The sequence below is a fragment of the Periplaneta americana genome, chromosome 1, assembly GCF_040183065.1.
Source record: "Periplaneta americana isolate PAMFEO1 chromosome 1, P.americana_PAMFEO1_priV1, whole genome shotgun sequence".
NCBI classification, from domain to species: Eukaryota; Metazoa; Arthropoda; class Insecta; order Blattodea; family Blattidae; genus Periplaneta; species Periplaneta americana.
The window spans coordinates 85,629,331-85,654,219 of record NC_091117.1 but is presented as its reverse complement, the minus strand read 5'-3'; the positions used below and the strand labels follow the sequence as shown (position 1 = coordinate 85,654,219).

Here is a 24,889-nt window from a genome sequence, read left to right as displayed (position 1 = left end):
CCAGTCCCAATTTTTCCCTTTATATTTACACAACTCAAATGGGCTGACAAGGCGCCAGAAACCCAACTTTGAGTGCACACAAACTCTGTGTGACTTGAATTATGGTTTCCTGTTAACGTACCTACAGTGACGTATATACTAGATTATTCAAATCTGGCTTGAAAGCCAGATTTGCATAAAAGGGCATAATGTTAAACATTTATCATTGCTATGGAATTACAGTAGAATATCTATAATTAATAGCTACAATTATTAAAATATTAAAATTGTTTAATGAATATTTACAATTCAAATTGTTAGTATTTAGTATTTATTTATTTAACCTGGTAGAGATAAGGCCATCAGGTCTTCTGTCCCCCTCTACCAGGGGATTACAATTACAATATTAAGAATACAATTAAAATTATAATTACAATTAATATTAAATTTACAATTACAATTACAATAAAAATCAAAGTACGAAAAGATTACCTGATTAATAAAGGCTAGACAATTTATTGTAGAAGTTAAGAACAAAGAATTTATTTTTACTGAAGTACAAATTAAACATAGAATAATTAAATAGAGATTTAAATATTTTGTGCTAGAATAAGATAACTATCTACAAGAAACCATGTCTGAACGAGTCTCAATTACTGACAAGTGCCTAGTAAGTTTGCGTTTGAATTCAATTTTATTTCGACAGTTCCTGATGCTAGCAGGTAGCGAATTCCAGACTCTTGGCAGGGCTACTGTGAAAGAGGATTAGAATGAGGAGGTGCGATGGGATGGTATTGTTAGTATTGTTTCATGGCGAGAACGTGTATTCAAATTATGATGTGAAGACAGATAAGTGAAGCGAGAAAAGTACGAAGTAATAGAAAAGTTCAAGATTTCGAAGAGAAGGATAAATGAATGTAAATTTCTTCTTTTATCTAGTTTAAGCCAACATAGTTCTACCAGGAATGGGCTAGCTCGTTCTTTATATTTTAATTCCATCTTGAACACAGCAACAGCTATCATTTTGGAATATTTAGTACTGATACCTATGTCAACTCTGTCGTTTATTCTTTGATATTGACTTATCCTTTTTAATTGATTTTTAAATCCATTTTCAGCAGATTAACTGTTCATCTTTTTGGTCCCTATGTTTAGTATGTAAACTCAGTATTTGATATTACCCTATTCTTTATGTGTTAATTACATCTTCAACAGAGAAACTGTTATTTTTTTATACCTATGTTTGGTATATAAACTCTACCATTCATATATCCCTATTCTTTGTGGGTTAATTCCATCTTGAACAGAGCAACTAGGCCTATACATCTTTTTGGTATCTATATTTAGTATGTAAACTCTGTCTTTGACATTAACCTATACTTTATGTGTTAATTACATCTTCAACAGAGCAACTGTTATATTTTTGGTATGTTTAGTGTTACGATAATTCTCTTTGAATTATATTATAAGAAATGGGTTAATATCAGATTCCAATTTTTACTAATTCACCCCCTCCCATCTTGCGTTAAAAGAATACTTTATTAACCCGTCAGTGTAGTAGGTCATTGTTTTTGTTCATTGTTTCTGTTTTCATAAATGTGTATTAAGTGCATTATTTTAAGTATTGATATTCATGTCATATTTGCCTATTTTCTTCCTTGCATATGTATGTTTATTTCCGACTGTTTATTCTTTATGGAAAGCGAAACTCTTAATTAATGACGGTACTTCTATGATTTTTAAAGTTAAATATCCATATTGTGATGTATATGTTAACTTTTAAAGAAATTTCTGAAAAATATTTAAAATGTATACCTAAGTTGCAATTTGTATACATTATTAGGCATAACAAGTGAAACAAAATAGGCCTACTTCTGTAGCAATGCACATAATATTGTTAACAAACAATAACAAACCTTGTTAGTGATGTATTACTTACGGATTCTAGTAATAAATTCTTCATCATAGTGACGGATGTGTCATTGCCTGATCCAAGCCATTCATGTGCATATATTATTGTTTTCTTATTTCCATCAAAGTACGGAATTACTTTTTTGGGGTATCCTGCTAAGATATATGGTTTTATTTTGTTTTTCCTGCAATTAAATTGTAGTAATTAGACGTTGTTTCTGTAATACATTATTTCTTTTACTGTCTCATGCGAAGCATAAAGAGAAAGTATTGTGATGCAACAAAAGTGAGGTGGGATTAAATCACACCTGCAGGACGGATGATTGTCCTTTGTCATTCTATGATATCTGAAGTTTAAACCCGACGTTGTGTTGATTCCAAGTCAAATGAATCGCGCAATGTAGAGAGAGGATTTTTTTTTCTGCTCGCGGGGAATTCACACTCCCATTTAGCGGACGAAAACGCTGTAATTCCCGCCACTCGGAAATAATAATAGGCGGGGAGGGGCGCGGGCGGGAGAATAGCAGGTGTTCACAAACTAATTTCTATCAAACGGAAATAATGTGAGACAGTCTGACGGGCAAACACCTGTTTTGTACATGTTCTTAACCCTTTATCTTGCCCAAGTATAGTACAGTCAGTTGAGTTCAGATGATTCGTAACAGATGCACATTAGAACAGCGAGTTATTACCAGAGTTAGGAAGTTTGTACCAAAACTGTTAAGTGGTGTGAGCTTGGACTATATCTCTACCGAATGAAAAGTAATAGCGCAGCTCTCAATTTCAGCGAACTGGAACGACAGACGTCTACAGCGGGTGATAACAAAACATGTGCTCCAGTAGTTCACGGCCTTAGAACAAGAAAATAATAAACGAATAATATGTACATATAAAAACAATGATAAGTAATTATAAACTTCATAACTCCGTCTAAAATAATTTACCCATACATATAATAATATCAAAGTATACAATTATGATTCTAGCCTCATTATAACAAGTAACAATGAACATTTTCTATTTGTGAAAAGAAATTCTCCTTTTATGTTCAGAAAAAAAAACAATGTTTGTACTCTGAAAATATTCGTTCTGCAACACAAGACGTTACTGGAGCAGATCTGGATTATGATACAGTATTCCTTACTATCATGATATGGACAATTAACTCGTAACAGTATCTCAGAATTTTGGTGCCGATTTGTGCAGTAATAAAAATTGCTTTAAAAAAATTTTGGTTTATATGGTACAGTATATAGTAATAATCCAAAAACAGTCAATGAACTTAAGACGAATATAATTAATTATGTGCAGTCGATTACGCAAGAAACATTAGTGAAAGTGTTTCCAAATAAGTGTAAAAGAGTCGAACTGTGCCTTCAAGAACGAGAAAAACATTTCCAGCATCTCTTATGATTGTGATGAGTACGCAGTTTGTCTTGTTCCTAGCGTAAGTTCCAGCTACTACCAACATAACTGCAGTTGCTAGCGCGTACACTCCGCTGTCTCCAGTGCGGAGAGACTTCCCTGGCGCACTGTATTAGTCGGCCGTGTAAGTGCAACGTAGATGACAAGTGCATTTGTGCAAGAGAGGTGGAGTACTTAAAATTAAAAAATTAAAAAAAAAATGGAAAAAGTCATTATATACCTACATGTGAAGAGTGAAATTGTTAACCCTTATAAGAATCACTATTTTTTTCTTATAGAAGCGAAAAAGTCGCAAGCAGAGTAGCTATACATACGTGCTTATCGCAAGTGAAAAAGACAGGATAAAAATGAAAGTAAAAATTGTGAATCGGTAAAGCCTAAACGTGCCGAAAAGAGTTTAAAGGGAATGACAAATAATTTTAGAAGATGTACTTATGAATAATAATCCATCTAACTACATCAACTGTAAATCTGCAAGCTGCGATCACTGTGTTAAAGACAATGTTGTGAGGAACGTTTTAGTTTTTTAATAAATAACTTGTTAATATTAAGTTTGATTACATTTGTAATGTGTGTGACAGTCTATGGCAGTGATGTCAAAGAAAGCGCATTTTTCTGACCTTACCGTCGTGCGAAGCATCAAGCGCTAGGTATAGAAGGAGGAGAGATTATGTATATGAATAAGCAGTTTGAAGTTTGTGTACCACTGTTTTCTTAATCCAACAAACGGAACATGAAATTTTATGTTTTTTTTATATGACTTCTTTCTGTTTGATATTGTCTATATTGTCTGTGAAACAAAAGTACTAACACTGATTCCTTAATATTGCAGTTGTGTTTTAAACGTTAATAACATAATAAGGAGTTAAGAAGGAATATTCATATCAATTCCATAGTAGGACAACTATACTGTACTAAGTAGATGAAACACATCATTAATAAAGAAAGTGATATCCCCCCCCCAAAAAAAGAGATTGAGTATGACATGATAAGTTGGAATTGATATTGATGGTATCTTTAGCCTTATAAAAGTAATCAATCAACTAATCAAAACAATATAGTACAAAGCAAAGTTACCTAGGTATATGTTTTTACTGTACCGGTAACTAATATTACGTAACAAAACTCTTACCGCATTATGCTTTTAAGGTGATATTGGTGCGCAACTTCCTATCATCAGAATATTAAATTATTTTCTCGAAATCTGCTGAAGCTATAGAGCTGACGTTTATACAACGCATGGGCACATATATTTTGTTTGTGATGTAACAGTAGTTGCTTTGTTAATTTATTTCCTTACAAACATTTTCCATGCGAATATTTTCAAAATTTTCAATACACTCTCTTCAGTATTAGTATTTACGGTATATTAGACTTACGAAAACATTGTTTCAGTACCTGTGAGGCTACTAAATAAACATATCTGAAAATTTCACTTTTCTGTAAAGAAGTTGAGACAATATTCATTTGAATAAAAATGCAAACTTGAGACAAATAAGCATTAAAATTAAAACTTACAGTCATATAGGCCTAATGCGTTTATACTTCTCACACAAATCTAAAACTTAACATGGATACAGTTTTAATAAGTTCGCTTCCCTTTATCCATTGAATCAGTGCTGGCCATCCCTGTATATAGCTCGACTAAGCGACATACACTACCTCTTTCGTCTCTGTCTTTCCTTTCTGCTGTAAAGCGCTCAGGCTCTCCTGAGCTTTAAAGCGCGCGCTTGCACCTATGGGCATCAATTGACATGACTGGCCTATGGTATGAACAAGACCTAAAACCTGTGAACTTAATTGCATACCGGTACCAAGAAGAATCACGTTTCACGTAATTGGAGAAATTTTATAAATTCCCTACCTCACTTTCTTTATACTTTCATATTTTATATTAAATAAAACAGTGTTTAGTATATAGTAAGCTGCTTTCAGACGTTAAGGCTTATTCACAAGTATAATGTGTCATTTGAGAGGGTCAGAAGCAAAGGGGTACAAGTGACATTTCTAAGAACATGAGTTAAGAGTATCCAGGGCAAGCTAAAACATCTAAAATTTTAGTAGCAGAGGGATATATCTTCTAACCACATCACACACTAAAATTGAAATAAAAATTTTTCACGAAATTTACGAAATTCAACCACATTTTCTCAAAAATAACTTAAGTGCATTTATGCCTCTTTGCTTCTGGCCCTCTTATTTGTAATGCTACACTACAATTTCTATAATTGGATAAAGCACCTGGTGGACACCTGGAAATCAACGCGCGCGATGTCAGGTCCCTGAGGAGGGGGGACAGGTCTCAAAGTAGATGACCATGGTTTCCCCAGCGGAAAGCACCCCAAATCATCGTAACAAACTTCGTCTCCTATGCAAACAAGAGTGGATATTAGCAGCCTATTGACATTCAGATTTACTACTTACAAGCAAGTTCGTTAACAAAATGAAGAGAAAGTCTTTCATGTTCTCCAGTAATTATTTAGGATTGTTAGGTCTAGTGTAGATTGTGCCGAGTCGGGTGGCTAAGTAGTCTCATAGTCGGCGCAGTCCGAAAGTTCTGGGGACAGGCGATTGTGGCCCGCAGTCAGTTGTATACGTCAGTTGCGTCCCTATATTTTTTGGATCATACGTCAGTTGCGTCCCTATATTTTTAGGTCATACGTCAGTTGCGTCCCTATATTTCTTGGGTCATACGTCAGTTGCGTCCCTGACACAAACAACACTTCCCTTCCCATTTTACAGACTTAGAACTGGCTTAACATCACCAATTTAAACGTTACAAGTAGGTTAAAAATGTTGTTTGTGACATCTTCACCATTGTTGGTAGTGTCATTTTTCATCATAAAATATATTAAAATTCATGAGTTACATTTTCACTATAAAACTACAAATGTATTAGTTGAAACCTAAAATCCAACGTGTTCTACACAGTGCTTGGTTTTATCTTGTCTTGTCACAGAAAGCGTCCTTGGAATATATGAAGCTTTAAGAAGTTAACATAACATCTTAAACCGGCACGTAGCTGTGGACCCAACTGAAGTACCGTCATTCCCCACAACTATGGTCCAAGCACCCAACTATGGTCCAAAACGCATTATGTACTACTTAGTCCCCCCAGAGTTCGGTGTTTGCCATTTGAGGTGCCACTGTGATGGAATTATGTTCCCCATAGATGCTTCTATCTACCATTACACGTGGCAATGATATGGGTGCTTAACAAGGTCAGTGTGCATCGTTCTATTGAATGTGTGAAGACACGAAATCATTCAGTTTGTGTTTCTCTGTTTTATTAAGCTCTCCTCTGTAGAACTGGTAATTTATAGATATGTGATTGATTGTACAATTAAACCTGGCTATATAATATTTACTTTCACGTAATAATTAGACTGGCAGAGGTTAAGGACTCTGCGTGAAAAATGTTTAACCTCAAGGCTAGAAGTCAGTCCTCAACTATGTACCACAATTTTTCGTGGACCATAGTTGTATTTCATTTTGAAATATTTGTTTTAATAAAATGTGATCAATGTGATTACTTAATTCTAAAAATACGGTATCTCAGTATATTCCAAAACACCATTTAACATTATAGTTTAGTAAAATAAGACACAGGCTGTTCCAGCATCAATGGTACTAGCACGAATGATGGTCCGGTAAAACGAAAACTTCAGGGTAGAAGGAAAACAACCGTCCCTATAAGTGACTATAAGAACGATGAAATTGAATTGGATACAGATTATGATGTTTTCAGTGTCCTCTCCATATTTACAGACAGTGAGTCAGATGTGGAAAAGAAGACGAAATCTGTTAAGTTAATGCTAAAGGCACATAGTTATATGGTAGTTACTTATGAGGAGGAATTGTGGCCAGGGAAAGTTTTGGAAGTGAAGAACAGTGGACCTGTTGTTCCATGTATAGTAAAAAGCGGCAATTACCTAGGTGGCGAGAAATGGAAGACGTTTTATTCTATAGAAAGGAAAACATAATAAAACAAATTGAAGACCCTAAATGCGTCTCGAAAAAGAGAGATTTATTTTCAATTTCAGAATTACAAGAGAAGTGGAGATTCAAAGGATCGAAATAAGCCTACTGAATGTAGTTCTCAGTATGGTAAATAAACATTATTAGTGAATTTATTTGCATAATATTTTGCTAAGAATGTGTTAGTTTGTTTTGATACCATACTTTTGTTTTTTAATATACACTCACCGGCAAAAAAAAAAAAACCGGGCCAACTACATTTTCTTTAAAATTTTTGAAAATTGTAGGATTTTTAAAATAATTGTAGGTGTGCTGAGGTTCATTTAGTTATTAATTTATTTTGTGATACGTAACAATGTAATACTGAATACGTAATAGCCAACAATTATCTGAATAGAAGATTCGTTCTTCTTGCAATATTGTGTCTAAACTTCTCGGACTCATTTCAAGCTAAGCTGAAGAAGTCTACAGACTGGTAAGCTCTTTCGAGACAGTATTGGAGTGCTTCATTGTATACAAATGTCACTAAGTTCTATCGATTCAGCAAAAGTGGTTCAATTGATAGAAGATGGGAATAGCCACCGTTATGTGGCTGCAGTTCTTGGGATTCCTCGAGTGTACCATCGCTTTAGACAGACAGGAGGTTATTCCAGGAGACCTGGTTCAGGGAGGAAACGAGTAACTGCGGCTCGTGACGATCATTTTATTGTCCTAAACACATTAAGAGATCGCCATTCCACAGCCATTGAGACCAGAAGAGCCTTCCAAAAAATAAGACAAGTTAACGTGAGAGAGAGAACTGTAAGAAGATGTCTGGATGAATGTGGGCTGAATTCCAGAAGACCAGTTAAAGGCCGAGAATTGCTCCAACAACATCATGTTGAACGATTACGTTTTGCTCACAGTCATGTTAATTGGAACCTGGGGGAGTGGCGACAAGTGCTCTTCACAGATGAATCGAGATTTAGTGCAACTTACAGCAGCTCCGAAATGTTCTAAGTAAAGAATGGAATAGAATCGACCAGACTGACATCCAAAATCTGATCGAAGGGTTGAATCAGCGAATGATAACAGTCATACAGTCATGGGGAGGAAATACCCGCTATTAGCAACAACTGGGTGGCCACAAAATCAGTTGAACATTTGGAATAAAATTGATACAATTTGTAAGTTTCTACACCTTTTAATTTCTGAGAAGCAGTTTTCTTCATTTCATAATGGGTTTTCTGATTCTCACCTCATAAAAAAAATTGAGAAACTTTTGGTGGCCCGGTTTTTTTGCCGGCGAGTGTAGTTGTTCATTGTCGCAGGAAAATGACTTTCAGATTTCACTTGTTTATTGTGTGTTTATGCAATGTGTACTAATAAAAAGAAGCCATATATTTTTCATTTATTTTTAATATTTCTGTGCTAGATTATGTTTCCACCCTAAATTAGGAACTCAATGTATTGTTTTACGAATAATTATAGTTCCAGTTATAGTCCATTCATGCTTTCAAGCATGAATATATAAGTGGACCATAGTTGAGCAACTCAGAATACAACTGTGTACCAATACTTATTATTTTTTTAGCACTTGTAATTAAATAATTTCAAACACATATGTCAGTATTTATTTAATATACACTTACAAGAGTCCGAAGCCAAAATTTCACTTAATCTGGATAAATAGTACTGAATATAGGCCTACAAAGAAAAATGTAAAAAATGTGGACCATAGTTCGGGGAAACTACGGTATATATTTTAAAAATCCCGGACGCAACTGAAGTATATATTTTAAAAACCCCGGACGCAACTGACTTCATAATTTTTAATCAACACGTTTATTGAGATGCAACTGACACCTTCCCGAAAGTTCGTGGGTTTGAATCTCGCCTCGGGCATGGTTGGGTGTTCATCGTTAATGCGAACGTCTATGTGAGCCTCTGTGGAGATCTCTATGCTCTGGTTTGCCCCAGACAATGGGAGACCCACATACAAGGTGTCTCAGAAAGAATGTAAATGCTTCAGGTTAATGTAGTTTGGGTTAATCTACATAGCTTTAACTTGTTATACCTACGTTCTAAATGTAACGGTTGGGATGTTATTGATGGGCGAATTTTAAAATGGAGAGAGACATTATAGAAGTATTTCTGCGTTTTAGAACATTGTGATATAATGTACGCTATTGAAAATACTGAATCTTGTACAGGTCCAATAAGTTTAATTCATAATTAAATATAAACTCAGTAAGAAAGTAAAATAATTACACAAGATAAATTACCAAGATTGGCCTGCTTATGGATTCCGTGAATTTTATTGTAAATTCATATGAAGTACCGGTACCGGTTCTCTTTCCGACCTCAATAAAACACTTGGTAACTTTTCAGTTTCAGATAACATCCGGTAAACACGGCATAACACACAGCTAGATGGAACTCTTCGATTGGGAAAACATCGTCTATATTGCTCAACAGCAGCCAATGCATAGCCATCACAAAATCCACTAACTGCATATTCACTATGCGAATACACAAATTAAATGTCAAGTGAACGTGTATTCAGTTGTCTGTATTGCGTTAGTGATGCGGTGTTCAGATGTTACCGTGTGCAAAAGATCTGGCGTAACACGTCAGTATAGTAAACGAAAACGCAAGATGTTGCAGTATTTCTCCCCTTAATTTCTCTGCAACCGTTAGACTTCGGACATAGGTATATCAAGTTAAATCGATGTAGGTTAACTCAAACTACATTATCTTGAATTATTTTACATTCCTTCTGAGACATTCTGTATGTGCCGATGTGTAGTAGGGAAACTGTAAATTCGTCCGATGGAAATGTAGACTCGTACGCATTCCTACTAAATATCTGTATCATGGAAGTGTAAACTCGTCCGCATACCTACTTAATGTCAATATCATGAAAATGTAGTCTAAACTCGTCCGAATGCTAAAGAGAACATTTTCCTTCCCATTTTATCCAGGTTTAGGACTGCGAAGTGGCATGGTTAAAAATGTTTCTCATGAAAAGAAGTACAGGGACATCATTTTATTTTTACTAACATTTCTAATATTAACCTGGCTATACCTTTGGATCAACGATTAAGAACCGGAAACACCGTTTGCTACCCCCTTCCATGACTGGAGTTCGATGATACTTGCGTAATATACAAAAAAAAATCACTTTACTAAGTATAGGAGGGAAGAAAAGTAGTTCATCCATTTACTTACACTAGGAAATATCGCGATTTTGAGTTTGATAATTTTCATTAGGTTTTTCTTTAATCGAAATACAGTACAGTATTAACAATGAGTGTTTTTACTCACGAACTGACCTTTCCATGCGGACATATTCATTATGTAGTGTATATTATACTGTCTACAGCACATTAGCGTACACTATTGAGAATGACGTTAAATTAAAAATAATCATAATATGGATATTTAAACACATTTTTGAAAATAGTGGCCGTTCATTTCGATACAGGCTTTAGTTCTAATGTGCATATTATCGCACTGTAGACTATTGTATGCTAATTCCAATATCAGGTTCGTACTTCGTATCAGTAACTCATGTTGAAATAATTCTGTACCTACTCTATAAAAGATACCTTACGTACTGTAAATTCAATCTTCACTTCTGCCCGATCCGAAAAGACAAAATTACTCGGACATGCTATCTACTGCCCGTCCAAGTGGTTACGTCGCAGCGTCGTAGAAAGGGAGGAAATCACGTGACAGTTAATTACTTAACGAGGCCCTTTTATTTAAGTTATTTTAAACAGTTGTATAATATTACGTAGACGTTCAATTCCTAACAGAAATTAATGTTCCCAGAAAAGAGCCCAGCCACTAGCATTTACAGAGAGGCGAATAGAAGCAGGTGGGGGAAACCGTGATGCACGTAGGCAAATGGAAAATGATGCAATATTGAAAGCTCCTTCTTCACTGGAAAACGCGAACATATTTTTGGAACGTACTGTTTACTGTGACCGTAAGGCTACTATGACTGTATATGAGGGCTTGGATCTGTGTGGAGGACGGTTGAACATCATTAGTAGAAGGGGTGGGAGTGAAGTATATTCAAAAACTCAGGTAAAAAATTGAAGTAAAAATAAAATGATATCCCTGTACTTACTTACTTATTTACTTACTGGCTTTTAAGGAACCCGGAAGTTCATTGCCGCCCTCACATAAGCCCGCCATTGGTCCCTATGCTGAGCAAAATTAATCCAGTCTTTATCATCATATCCTACCTCCCTCAAATCCATTTTAATATTATCTTCGTCTCGGCCTTCCCAAAGGTTCTTTTCCCTCGGGCCTCCCAATTAACACTCTATATACATTTTTGGATTCGCCCATACGTGCTACATGCCCTGCCCATCTCAAACTTCTGGATTTAATGTTCCTAATTATGTCAGGTGAAGAATACAATACGTGCAGTTCTGTGTTGTGTAACTTTCTCCATTCTCCTGTAACTTCATCCCTCTTAGCCCCAAATATTTTCCTAAGCACCTTATTCTCAAACACCCTTAAACTATGTTCCTCTCTCAAAGTGAGAGACCAAGTTTCACAACCATAAAGAACAACCGGTAATATAACTGTTTTATAAATTCTAATTTTCAGATTTTTTGACAGCAGACTGGATGATAAAATCTTCTCAACCAAATAATAACGGAATTTCCCATATTTATCATGAAAAGAATTACTTTGAATAAAATCTGCCATGGACAGATATTAAAAAAAAAAAAAAAAAAAAAACTTCGGGCACAGAGGCCAGGTGTCTTAACCATCTTCGCCACCCAGGCCGACTGGACAAACTTATCTTGAATTAAAATGATAAGAAGTAATTTTAATAAAATCTACCATGGGCAAATTCCCTGCTTTATAATTTGCTAGGACGTTACATGTACGCAGTTGCTTATTCCTGGTAGCTCGTTTAATTATTCTCTGTGTATTTATACTTTGTAGCTTGATGTACGTTTCTGTCTAAAATTCTTTTAAAACGTTGATAAAATCGTAAATGTTTGGATGAGCAGTATTAAAATTCATGTTGAAATTTGCATGAAAAGATTCTCATGCGTTAGAAAATTAAATAAGAACTATTGTTTCATTTTCATCTAAATGACTGTAATTTCTGAAATGGCTCCTATGTTACCAATGTTAACAAATAAACGCTTGACGGACGAGTTTACATGTTACTAATCTATACTAATAATAAATCTGTAGCCGAAATTTTTCTGGTAATTTTCGATTTTCCAAAAATAATTGGTCCTAACATATATAATTAACCACCCTGAAACCGAAAATCGTTTTTTTGACATTTTTGTTTGTATGTCTGTCTGTCTGGATGTTTGTTACCTTTTCACGTGATAATGGCTGAACGGATTTCGATGAAAATTGGAATACAAATTGAGTTCGTTGTAACTTAGATTTTAGGCTATGTGGCATCCAAAATACATTATTTAAAATGGGGATTATAAGGGGGCCTGAATTAAATATATCGAAATATCTTGCTTAATATTGATTTTTGTGAAAAATGTTGCATAACAAAAGTTTCTTTAAGAATAATTTCCGATATGTTTTATTCTTTGCAAAATTTTGATAGGACTGATATTTAATGAGATAAATGAGTTTTAAAATTAAAATAACTGCCATCTAAGGCCGTGTAATGAAATAAAAAAATTGCTTCGTCTATAAGGGGCCTTGGACAACAGCAATCGAAAGCTATGAAAGATACAGATACAGAGAATGTTTCTGTGTTTGTATGAAGTAATATCGGAAGCTAAATTAACCGATTTGTATAATTAATTATTATTTCACATTGGAAAGTGTAGTTTATCTAGATAGACATATTGCTATAATGTTATTACAGTAACTTCTGAGTGAATTGAGGACAGGAAAGATTAAAATAGCTTCTTATGCACAGAAAACTTGATAGGCTATTCTGTATATTCGGTTCCTGTATTTCTTAAAATAATGTTTATGTACACATTCATTTAAAACTCAGAGAATTAACGAACAATGAGAGTGTATTGATTTAGTACAGTAATAGTATGTTAGCTTAGCATTCCATTATTTTATAATCCAAATTTTAACTATGCTCAATTGAAACGTGTTAAAATACATAAAATACATATGCATTAAATGCAATGCAAAAAAATTGGATAATGAGCCAAGCAGATTATGTTGCGCTGTTGTAAAAGTTGTTCCTCCTGAGATTCAAGAGCCCCCATAATAAATTAAAAACTTACTTATCGGAGTACATCCGTTATCAACACACTTTTTATATAATATAATATAATATAATATAATATAATATAATATAATATAATATAATATAATGTTATTTAAGTTATTTGAAGGGTTCAGAACCATAGTGGGCCAAGCGCCACTTACTGAATACGTAGAAAACAAGGGTTAAAATTATGTTATTAACATAATTCAATAGAAACATATAGCAAGTAATATGAAGTATGCACATTAAATCTAAATTATGTCAATGTTCATTAAAGTATGGTTGCATGTAATAAAAATTAACAAACATATTAAAGGAATTGCACCAAATGAGTGCTCTCTGGACCAAAATGATCGCATTTTAATTATTTGAATACAATTTAAATTAAATTAAGTAACATATTAAACGATTTATCCTTCTATCAAACACGAATGTTCCCTAGATCAAATGTCCTATTTTAATTATTTAATTACTTTATATTTATTTCAAACGGGTGCAGCGGAGAGCACGGGTACGGCTAGTGTAAAGAAATAAATGCTAGGCGGACGAGTTTACATGTTCGATTAAAATGTCATACCTTCGAAATGCGATGTGTTTGTCAGTTTCGGACGAATTTACATTTCCCCGTATAGTATGTGTCCATAGAATCGTCCGCTCCCCTACAGGCATTGGTGTTTACGGAGAGATTTTTAGGGCAATTTTCCTATCATTGTTCAATGTCAACCAGAGTTTCTTCTGTGAGCACTGTACGTCGTCTTTTTCGTTTCTTATCTTGAATTCTTCCATTTCACGAAATTTATTAACTAAATTATAAAAAGTAGGGAGACCTGGAACTCGGAACACCTCGGAATTTCTCTTGAAGTAATCTCCTGAGAGCAAGAGCGGATTTAGTACAAACACATGAATCATAAATTAACACTTGTTGAGAAATAAATAATTAGGCCTATTATTTTCCATTTCACCTTTCCTTTTCCAATAGGCCATGAACAATCAACAAACACTCGCTTTTAGTATTCACTCTCGTAAGAGACTGTTATCTCACTGATATCTCCTATAATACTGTTAGATAGGGCTTCCCTCCATCTAAAAAGTCGATCAAGGCCAACTAACCATCTGCTGGAGTTCCGCTGTGATCGCGTTTCACAGATAACCCGCTCACTCAATATAAGACGAAAAATTAAAAAGAAGATCATCACAGTTGATTCCATCTGAATGGATGTTATCTCTTTTATGTGAAGTAAAGTAGACAGACGGTCCGGATTCGAGTTATGATCAGGCCAATGATTTTCCATTATGAAAAATCCTTAGTGGCACTTCTAGAGGACTTCTGTTTCCCCATTGTAATCAACAACACCATTCTGGCCTACCTACATTCCATTACCACATTCATAACATTTATCCGATCACCAACAGGCGAAATACGGATGTCTAGGGATATGTGGGCTTGCCTACATGAAATCTGGATACACAGCGAACCTTAGTACAGTCAGCTGGTGTAGATGAGAATGCGCTGAGCCGGAGGTAACGTAATAATTCACGATGGACGTAGTACCAAGTTCGCCCTCTGTGTATAGCAGGAATGGACATTAAGTTTTCGCGCGAGCACTGTATACACCACCCCTTTATTTCTCCCTGCACAAATATTTTACCTTTCTGAGTGTACGTGCAGCAAGCAGAGGTTGAACTCGGTACCATAGTGTTCTAATACTGGTTGTGTAAAGTGGTGCAATATGGCGAACAAATTGTAAGTTTCGTTTTAATTTACAAGAAACATGAGAATTAGACTATTTTGTTATTATGAATAAAGGTAAAATTCAATGCCTTAACTATTCAGCTGATATTGATATGATATGATATGATATGATATGATATGATATGATATGATATGATATGATATGATGTGGCGTGGCGTGGCGTGGCGTGGCGTGGCGTGGCGTGGCGTGGCGTGGCGTGGCGTGGCGTGGCGTGGCGTGGCGTGGCGTGGCGTGGCGTGTGATATATGATATGATATGATGATATGATATGATATGATATGATATGATATGATATGATATGATATTTATTTGTCAGTCAACTTTACAATTCACAGTTATGGTGAGCCTTCACATTTCTGTTTTTCGATCCACCATCCCTTTAATACATACAACTCTTTTCTATTAGGGCTATACTACACGAACGTTAAAAACGTTGCGTTGACAATGTTCCTTTACAGGAACTTGGTTTTTGGTAATATGGTCGCTTGTATAATTGCATGACTATACTACACAAGCGTTAAAAATGCTGCGTTTGGTTGCGTTGCTTCGACGTTGGGAAGTTTCAACGCAGAGATCTGCGTTGGCAACACCTTCTTTTGCAAACGTATTCTTACTACATGTGCGTCACCAACGCAACGTCAACAACAGACTGGATATTGTGAAGCAAATGCAGTTTTTACTACCTACTCTTGGTGAGAATGAAACCATTTCGAATATACTTCCACCTAAACAAGAAGACATACCGGATGGTATTATTTCTCAGGCTACTTCGGGTCATGAGAGTAATGTAAACGACACCCAAACAAAATCGGTACTATCTCTTCGCTCGACAGGGACAGGAAGAAAAGAAAATTCTGAAAATATTCTAGTAACTGCAACAAGGATATTACAAATATATTATCAGAGAGCGTGGCCATACAAAGACAAGACAGAGAGAATGACAAGGATGGAAACTAAGTTTTCCTATGATCATTTGTCAAAATCATGGACAATTTACCTCCAGAGCTTGCAATTGAAGCCCGTTTCAAAGTTTCTGAAGTGTTTAGAAACCTGCTTGTCGAGCAACGGGCAACATCAAGAATGTCCCAATTGTTAGATATGTCGCCGTTGAGTGTTATTGCCGATGGTTCAGATGATTCTGAATTCATTGTTAATTTCAGTCAGTACTGATTTCTGCAGCTTGTAATGTTCTTAATTTTCAACATACTATGCATAAAATAAAAATATAATCATTACAAATTAAGGCAAATTTTATTACTTATCTTAATGTTACAACCAGCTTTTCGACAGGATGAATTGATTTCCTCATTACAATATCAGTTTTCCTAATTTTATGAGAAATTAAATTCAAAAGATCATCAAAACTTTTTATTGACATTCTGTAATAGAGAAAAAACTTGTCGGGATACTGTCGGTGATTTTGAAATGCAGTACAGTGAAACCTTTCTTTACCCCAAGATACGGGCAGATATTTATGTCCCAGCTGAAATAATTTGGAAATAATGATAAATTTAACTCTTGTTTATGGACACTCTCAGACACAAACACAAAAAGCTGTTTCACAGTCCTAAAGCTTGCTTTACCTCCTGACTGCGGACAGAACTTGGATTTCAAGACCTAATGTGTTATAAAAATGGAAAATTTAGTGCAGAAATTCCTTAACATGAAAGAAGACAATACGGTCCGCGATCGTGAAATTGTATTCGATACACGATAGGGTTAGTAGGATTATTCTCTTCACTTCAATTAGTCCTGTTTCGAGAGACATGGCACCTGAACGTAAAGGTTAAGCTGAAAACAGTAAATTATAGTACTACATATCTGTAGACCTAGAATAAAAATGCATGCACAGTACTGTATTTTCCTTTTTCGGTCTTATCTACTGTAGTTCAAAGTTGCAAAGAATTTACTGTAGTGTACTGTATTTAGAATTAAACTACAGTAATGCAATACATTTAAAGCGTGAAGGGATAAATAATGCATATTATAAATTTACTGTTAGATTGGGGAGCCTCCCTCCCAATAAAGGACACCTCCGAGATGCGGACAGATTGTTACGTCCCTTCGATGTCCGTAAATGAGAGGTTTCACTGTATAAAACTTTCCTGTCGAAAGTCTCTTAATGTTTGCGGAATGAATTCACCATCTCCTTTTCCTCTTTTTTTGAGACAGACTTATAAATTGAACACATAGCAGAGCTACATATGCAACTTGTATAACATCCATTGCAGTTCTGAAACCAAACACAGCGTCCCTAACGCAACGTGTAGTTTATACATGTTTCATGCGTTACCAACGCCTGTCAACGCATCTACCCAACGTGTAGTTTATACATTTTTCACATGTTACCAATGCCTGTCAACGCAACATTTTTAACGTTCGTGTAGTATAGCCCTTAGTGTATTCTTTGCCGAGAATTTCTTGATTACTTTCTAATGTTCAGTTATGACTGAATTGCTATATGTCCTTCCCCCTCTATCCTCTTCTATTCTCTCCCTCCTACCTAGACTGTCTCCCTTCCATTTCTCTCTCACCTATTAAATATTGCATATTCCTTCCTTAATAATTTGCGTTATTTATTTATTTTCTTCTCTACCCTCAAATCCTACCTACACTTAATCATTGTTTTCCAGCTATTTTCTCCTACATTACTTGCTGACTTTTTCTTTTACTCTATTTTACAACACTTACATCACTTTTTTTCCTACCCTCTGTTTATTTACGTATTGATCCCTTTCTCTTCGCTTCACTCCTAAATTTCCTATTTTATTCCTCTTTCCATATATTTATTTCTATAATACTCCTACAGTTATAGTACCCCTCATACTACTCTCAACCCGTAACATTGAAAAACATCAAATATCTAATTCACTTAATTACACTTGCAATTTTTCTCTCATTCCACTTCACATTTGTTCAGATTTTTTTTTCACTTTAATTCTCTTGTATTCATTGTTTGATAGTCTATCTTATTACACTCTTACACTATCTTCTTACACTTAACACTTTTTTCTCTGTTCCTTTTCTTACACTTTTGCCACCCCTAACTTTCTTGCACTCACTTTTAGCACTCTGATATTGATATAAACCGTTATATCATCAAACGACACTTCCATCTTGAACATAAAAGGATATTACTATAGTGTACCGAAGTACACATGATATTTTCGAGTAGGAATTCTGCATTACTATATGATGAAGAATGGAAATGCAGAATTCCTGCACGGAAATATCTTCTGTACTAAGGTACATCATAGTAATATGATAAGCGTAGGTAATCACTTCGTGATTCAAGGCGGCGCTATGTTCCGTCGGACCCCGGCCACTTAGTCACTCGTAATGAGTGCACTTCTGTACATAGTGTTGGACATTGTGTCACTGTCACAATTTCTGTGACACAGTACATGAGTGTAGGCCACCAAAGGGGAACAGAGAGGTGGAACTTAAACTGAGAAGGATTCAATCCGTCATCGGAATTGGAATCCGGTGTGGCTTAGTGGATAAAGCGTCAGCACGTACAGCTGAAAACCCGGGTTCGAATCCCGATACCGGAGAGAATTTTTCTCCGTTCTTCCCCATAAGAAGTATAGATAAGAGTTTAAACAGGATTGTTAAGAATAGTTTATATTAATAAAATGGTTGTTACATGCGATAAAGCAATGTGTTATTTAATGTAATTTGTTGTGCAGGTTGAAAGACTGAGAAAGTTTTCAAGAATCTATAAGAACAATTATTAGTTCATGAAAAAGCTAATCCTCAGTCACTACTAGTTGAAAATCCATTCCGATCAATTTATCGTATTTCAATCATATAGGCAATTCATCAGAAAATATCCTTTTTCAAATGCCAGGTAAAACCAACAAGGAATTGTATGAATTTTACATAATGACAAGTCTCCTAATTTACGTAATTTCGCAGCTAAGATGCTAGCAATCTTTGAATCCACTTACGTCTGCGAACATTTTTTTTTTAGAATAATCCTGCTAAAAATAATGCGCGTACACTTCTAATAGTCTATCATCTCGTAACTGCTATACGTTTATGTAGTATAGTATTAATTATAATACAAACAGACTAAGAAAGACTAGTGAAGTGCTTTGTGTGGAGTGTGGCATTGTATGGGATAAACATATGGATATTACAACAAAGTGAAGAGAAGCGATTAGAAACATTTGGAATGTGGATATGGAGAAGAATGGAACGTGTGAAGTGAACAGACAGAATAAGAAATGAAAGAAATTGGTTGGATCTCTGGCTGAAAAGAAACTGCCTACTGAAGAATGTACTGGAAGGAATGGTGAACGGGAGAAGTGTCCGAGGCAGAAGAAGGTATCAGATGATAGACGACATTAAGCTATGTATATCATATGTAGAAAAAAAAAGAGTAAGGCACAAAATATGGAAGATTGGATAATGCTAGGTTTGCAGTGAAAGATTGTCCTTGGGCAGAACACTATGTACGAAAAGACAGACTCGTCCTGACCAAACAATGTAGGCGATCTATAGCTTATAACTGATTATTTATAATGAGTGCTAAACCAGAGTAACCATATGAATGCCTATATTACGTACTTGACTTGGTTTGAAATGTTTGATGTAATGATATGCCGCAGTAGTTTTGTACATCCCTAAGCGGAAGAGAAGCCAAATTTATGTGCAGTAAACACGTCTGAAATATTGTGGGAGTGAACTGGATCACATTTACCTCCCCTCCGTTATTCCCATCCCTAGTCTATAGGATTATAATAATACAGCATACTATATTATCACATTAACAGACGATGAAATTCCATTTCCCATATGGGAGAGAAATTCACTAACATAACATTGAAACTGTGAGCCTTCCGCGCGGATGATATTCTTATGCGTCATGAGCATTATCATGAGAATCTAAACTAGGATTTCCGCAAAGAGAATCCTATTGACTAAATTAACCGTGTGCATCCACCATGATGTTTGCAGACTCGATGTCCTTTGTGATTTCATACAATGAAAAATATATTTACTTTTGCATTTATACATCGTGAATATTCAATGATATGTTCGAACGATACGGATCAGATGATTTGATTTGCTTGTAAAATAATACACTGGCTCAATGCCAGCTTACTGGGCTTATAAGTCAGGAGGCCCAGATTCAAATCCCGGTTGACTCATCCTGAATTTATAACATGTGTTCAGCAGCTAACAGAGGGATTTTCCCGGTGACATCCCAGCAATTCTCCATCATCGTCATTATCATCATCATCATCATCGTTCATTCATTCATGCATTCATTCATTACGAGTGCAATATAGTCCCTTCGTCTTTGATGCACTCTGGATACTATTTGACGAACTAAATGGTTTACACTTCACGGCACTAGCGACATCTGTGAGCCACATTCGGAAAATATAGAGTTCTGACACTGTATAAAAATTTAGAAAATAAAAATAAAATTTTAAATTGTCTTTCAAAACTTTGTCACACGTTATATTGGTTTTTCAACATATAGCTATCAAAGATTCTGCAGTAATACTTCTGTTATAAAATTTAACATTATTACAAAAGATTTTCTCACGCACACATCCCCATATACAAGTAAAAATAACGAGGTACTTGTCACCACTTATCTTTTCTAGACGAGATTTGAATAAAGGTCATGACTACAATATACTATAGACAAATAGGGCAGCCGCTTCGATGCTGATATGGCAGTAGTAATACCTTAAAATAAAGTTTCATTAATTCATAGTTTTCTGCTCAAGACAGGTATTTTACTATAAACCCAGTATTCTCCAATCTTTCCTACTTTCTGCTTTCCTTTTAGTCTCTGCATATAATCCATAATTCTTAATGTCTATCATCTAATATCTTATTCTGCCCCGAACCCTTCTCCCGTTCACCATTCCTTTCAGTGCATCCTTCGGTAGGCAGTTTCTTCTCAGCCAGTGACCTAACCAATTCCTTTTTCTCTTTCTTGATCATTTTTAGCATCATTCTTTCTTCACCCACTCTTTCTAACACAGCTTCATTTCTTATTCTCTGTCCATTTCACGCGCTCAATTCTCTCCATATCCACATTCCAAATGCTTCTAGTCGCTTCTCTTCACTTCGTCGTAATGTTCATGTTTCTGCTCAAACAATGCCACACTCCACACAAAGCACTTCATTAGTCTCTTCCTTAGTTATTTTTCCACAGATCCGCAAAAGATGCTCCTTTTTCTATTAAAAGCTTTCTTTGCCATTGCTATTCTCCTTTTGATTTCTTGGCAGCAGTTCACGTTACTGATTATAGTGCACCCCAAATATTTGAAGCTGTCCACTTATTCTGCCTCATTTCGAATTCGTACGTTTATTGTTTATTTTTCTTCCGATAACCATGGTCTTCTTCTTGTGTGCATTTGTCTCCGTCCACAGCTGTCGTTTAGCTTCAGTAACATATCCCTTAATATAATTTCCTCTTCTGCTAACAACCCCATATCAGCAAATTTCATGCACTTTATTTTTCCTCTTCCTACTATCACCCCTCCTATGTTCTGAGAACAGTTCCTCATTAAATCCTCTAAGTAGATGTTGAACAGGGTAAGTGATAAATGGTATTCTTGACGTAGTCCTCTCTCTGTTTCACTTTCTTCTGACATTTTTTCTCCTATCCTCACTTTGATTAGTTTCCTCTCTTTCCAATCCACATTTATTTTTGACAGGATCTCCATAAGTTTCTTTTAATCCAGACCTAAGCAATTTACACATTCTTAATTTTAAAAATAAAGTAGAAATGTTTATACAATTTTGTTTAATTTTATTATTATTTTTAAGTGTTACTAGCATTATATGTTACTAATATTTATTGTATTTATCTGATGCATGTAACCTATAAGATAAAACATTGTAATAAATATGAATAGATAATTTTCTTAATTAATAACAGCGTATGTTTCCAAATAAATGATTTCTTAGCATCGCCACAGATACACTTGATTGTACTTGTCACTATCTCTGTCACTAGAGAGTTTTTAAAATTTATATTTCCCCGCCATTCATAAAATATTTTGATATGATACCTCTTCCACCAAAGGGGAGACCTATAACTGAAACTTGATTAATATATTTCGGTATTATTATTGTATTTATCCCGGTAATAATGAACAGTTTGACTAGTAGACACTTTGTTTTTCAGTATTAACTTCTTATGACTGTATGTTAGAAGATTCGAAGAGAACGTTAGGATGTAGATCTTCGGCTCCCCCTCCCCCAGTAATTTTATTTTTATCTATCTTACAGTTATTTATTATTGTTAATATTTTTATTTTATTATTAATTAATTTGTATTACTATATTGTATTATCTCCGTCACTGTTATATTATTACTATTATTATTATTATTATTATTATTATTATTGACACCTGTAAAATTTATGTAGGCATTTCGGGTATCTATTCAAATGTACCATTTCAAATGCAAATTATGAGTAAATTTGAATTTGAATTTGAATCCACTCTGTCAAATTGTATCTTTTTTTAAGATACACAAATACTCTGTATACTCTTCTTTATTCTTTCGTAGGTATCTCTCGTACCTTTTCCCTCTCTGAAGCCAACCTTCTCATCTTGCAATAGTCCTTCCATCTTAGAGTATAAGCGTCGATTCAGTATTGGCAGGATAATCTTCGCCGAATGCGATATCAAGCTGATAGTAAGGTAAAGTTTTTTTAGAGTGCTCACAATTTAATCATAAAATAATTAATTTTACAAAATATTTATTATTAACCGTTGTTTGAACATTTAAAATTTGAGTATGGTTGACCCCCAATTAGCACTAGCCCCGAAACAAATACACACGATCTAGCCTATAAAATAGGACACACTATTTAGCCAACGATTTAAAATCTTTAAAGTGAGGGAAGTTTGCATATGTGTTGTGGAATTAAACGTTACACTTTCATTTCTATAATTCTGAGGAAATATTTGAAGCGACATAACGGTGCAATCATGTTAAAATTAGGCCTGAAATTGAAAACTGGCCGTTATAATAATAGTAATCAGGACTATAAACTCATATTTTATTTAGTCCATATGTTAATTAATTTAACTTAATTGTAATGCAGTGAAGATATCTTTAGCATCCCAAAATACATTCTTTGTCATTTTATGGCCTAATTCACTCTCAATCACTTGGTAAATGTAAAAAAGGCTGTAATTTCAAATTTTTAATACTATAGATACATACCACATACAACTTCGAATACACACACTGTAGCCATGATAGAACTCAGTATCAGGAAATGCATTGTGCTTGCCTTTGCGGCAGATGTTAAACTGACAATGAGAGGGGCGTTCTCAAGTGTTATTGTTCTATGGCAACAACCGGCTCGTAGTTACATGTATAATTTAACAGAGAATTCATCCTGTGATTCCATTAGAAGATACATTTTTTACTTGATTATTTAACGGCTCTGTATCAACTACTAGGTTATTTAGCGTCGATGGGATTGATGAAATGATATTTGGCGAGATGAGACCCTAAATTTGAGACATTAATTCGATAGTTCAACTCATCCCGGATGTGTGAGGACAAGTATAACCGATAGTCCAACTCGTCCCGGATATGTGAGGAAACCGATAGTCCAACTCGTCCCGGATATGTGAGTCCGTCAGGTGTTACGAGCTCACCTCATCTGAAGAAAAAGTTTCCTCCACTTTTGCTGACTTTGGACTGCGCCGGTTGGTGTGGTTAAGAGTTTTATCTCGATAAGTTCACGATTTATGCAATATAATACATATTAAAAATTGAGTCAAATACTGATATGCAGTAATTAGATGTAAACTAATATCACGTTTCGACCATAATGATGTGCCATTACTCGTATTTTCACAAATTGTAATCGTGAATATTTGCACTTCACGAGTTGTCTTCCATAACAACTCTTATCTTCTTACAGATGTGTAGGTGTTATTTGAAAGGGTCATTTATGCTGCTGCACTTTACATAGATATCAATTTGGAGATCAACTAGGTTTTTTATTATAAAAGCGGCAATGGACGGATATGTGGAGAGTAGAAGGTATTGGAGGTTGGAATTAAAGGACTTTCAAGCATCTATGGTTTTAGTCAGTACCTCTATTGTCGGTGGGAAGTAAGAGAATGGAAACAAAGTTTCTCGTCAAATAATCTTCAAATTTCATCAATCTTCTGTCATTCGTTGCGATTGCAAGCAAATTAAAAATGAAAGTTTCTTTGATTTCAGATGTATCCAAATGTAGAAAGCCAATATATCACGTCAGTCTTGTCTAAAGGTAGGAATTTATACCACAACATATTAGGTTAGTTGTGTATAGACTGTCGTTACGTCATGAATGACGTGGAGGCTAAGGTATGGCCAGGTTACAAATGAAATGTGTTATGCAGCAATTGAATTGGGATATATTTCTTGTGTATAAGCTTCAGCGTTATGCTCCGGCAATTGGTTTGTTTACATTGCACCGCGATTCGTTGATTGGTTAACCACATTAAACTACAACCTCAATCTGCTTATACCAGTAGAGTTCCCTGACAGGTACCCATGAACCTCCATTGTTAGCTACGCTCACTCTCTCTTTCAACAACAAACACTCTGTGCATACCTAACCTTGTAGTCTCTGTGGAT

General features: G+C 35.1%; 1 protein-coding gene across 2 annotated transcripts in view; it reads right to left on the bottom strand.

Moving 5' to 3' along the window:
* Positions 1 to 23,574, bottom strand: part of LOC138697862 (inactive pancreatic lipase-related protein 1-like) — a 45,415-nt gene extending 21,841 nt beyond the window's left edge. For both annotated transcript variants that reach the window (XR_011331626.1, XM_069823444.1), the window contains exons 1-3: positions 23,474 to 23,574; positions 5,557 to 5,683; positions 1,919 to 2,075 (exon numbers count right to left, since the gene is read on the bottom strand). Coding sequence is in view for 1 of the 2 variants with exons in the window: in XM_069823444.1 (XP_069679545.1) it covers positions 1,919 to 2,075; positions 5,557 to 5,683; positions 23,474 to 23,534 (345 nt within the window). In the remaining variant the exon portion in view is untranslated. The remainder of the gene's footprint in view (positions 1 to 1,918; positions 2,076 to 5,556; positions 5,684 to 23,473) is intronic.
* Positions 23,575 to 24,889: the final 1,315 nt, after the last annotated feature.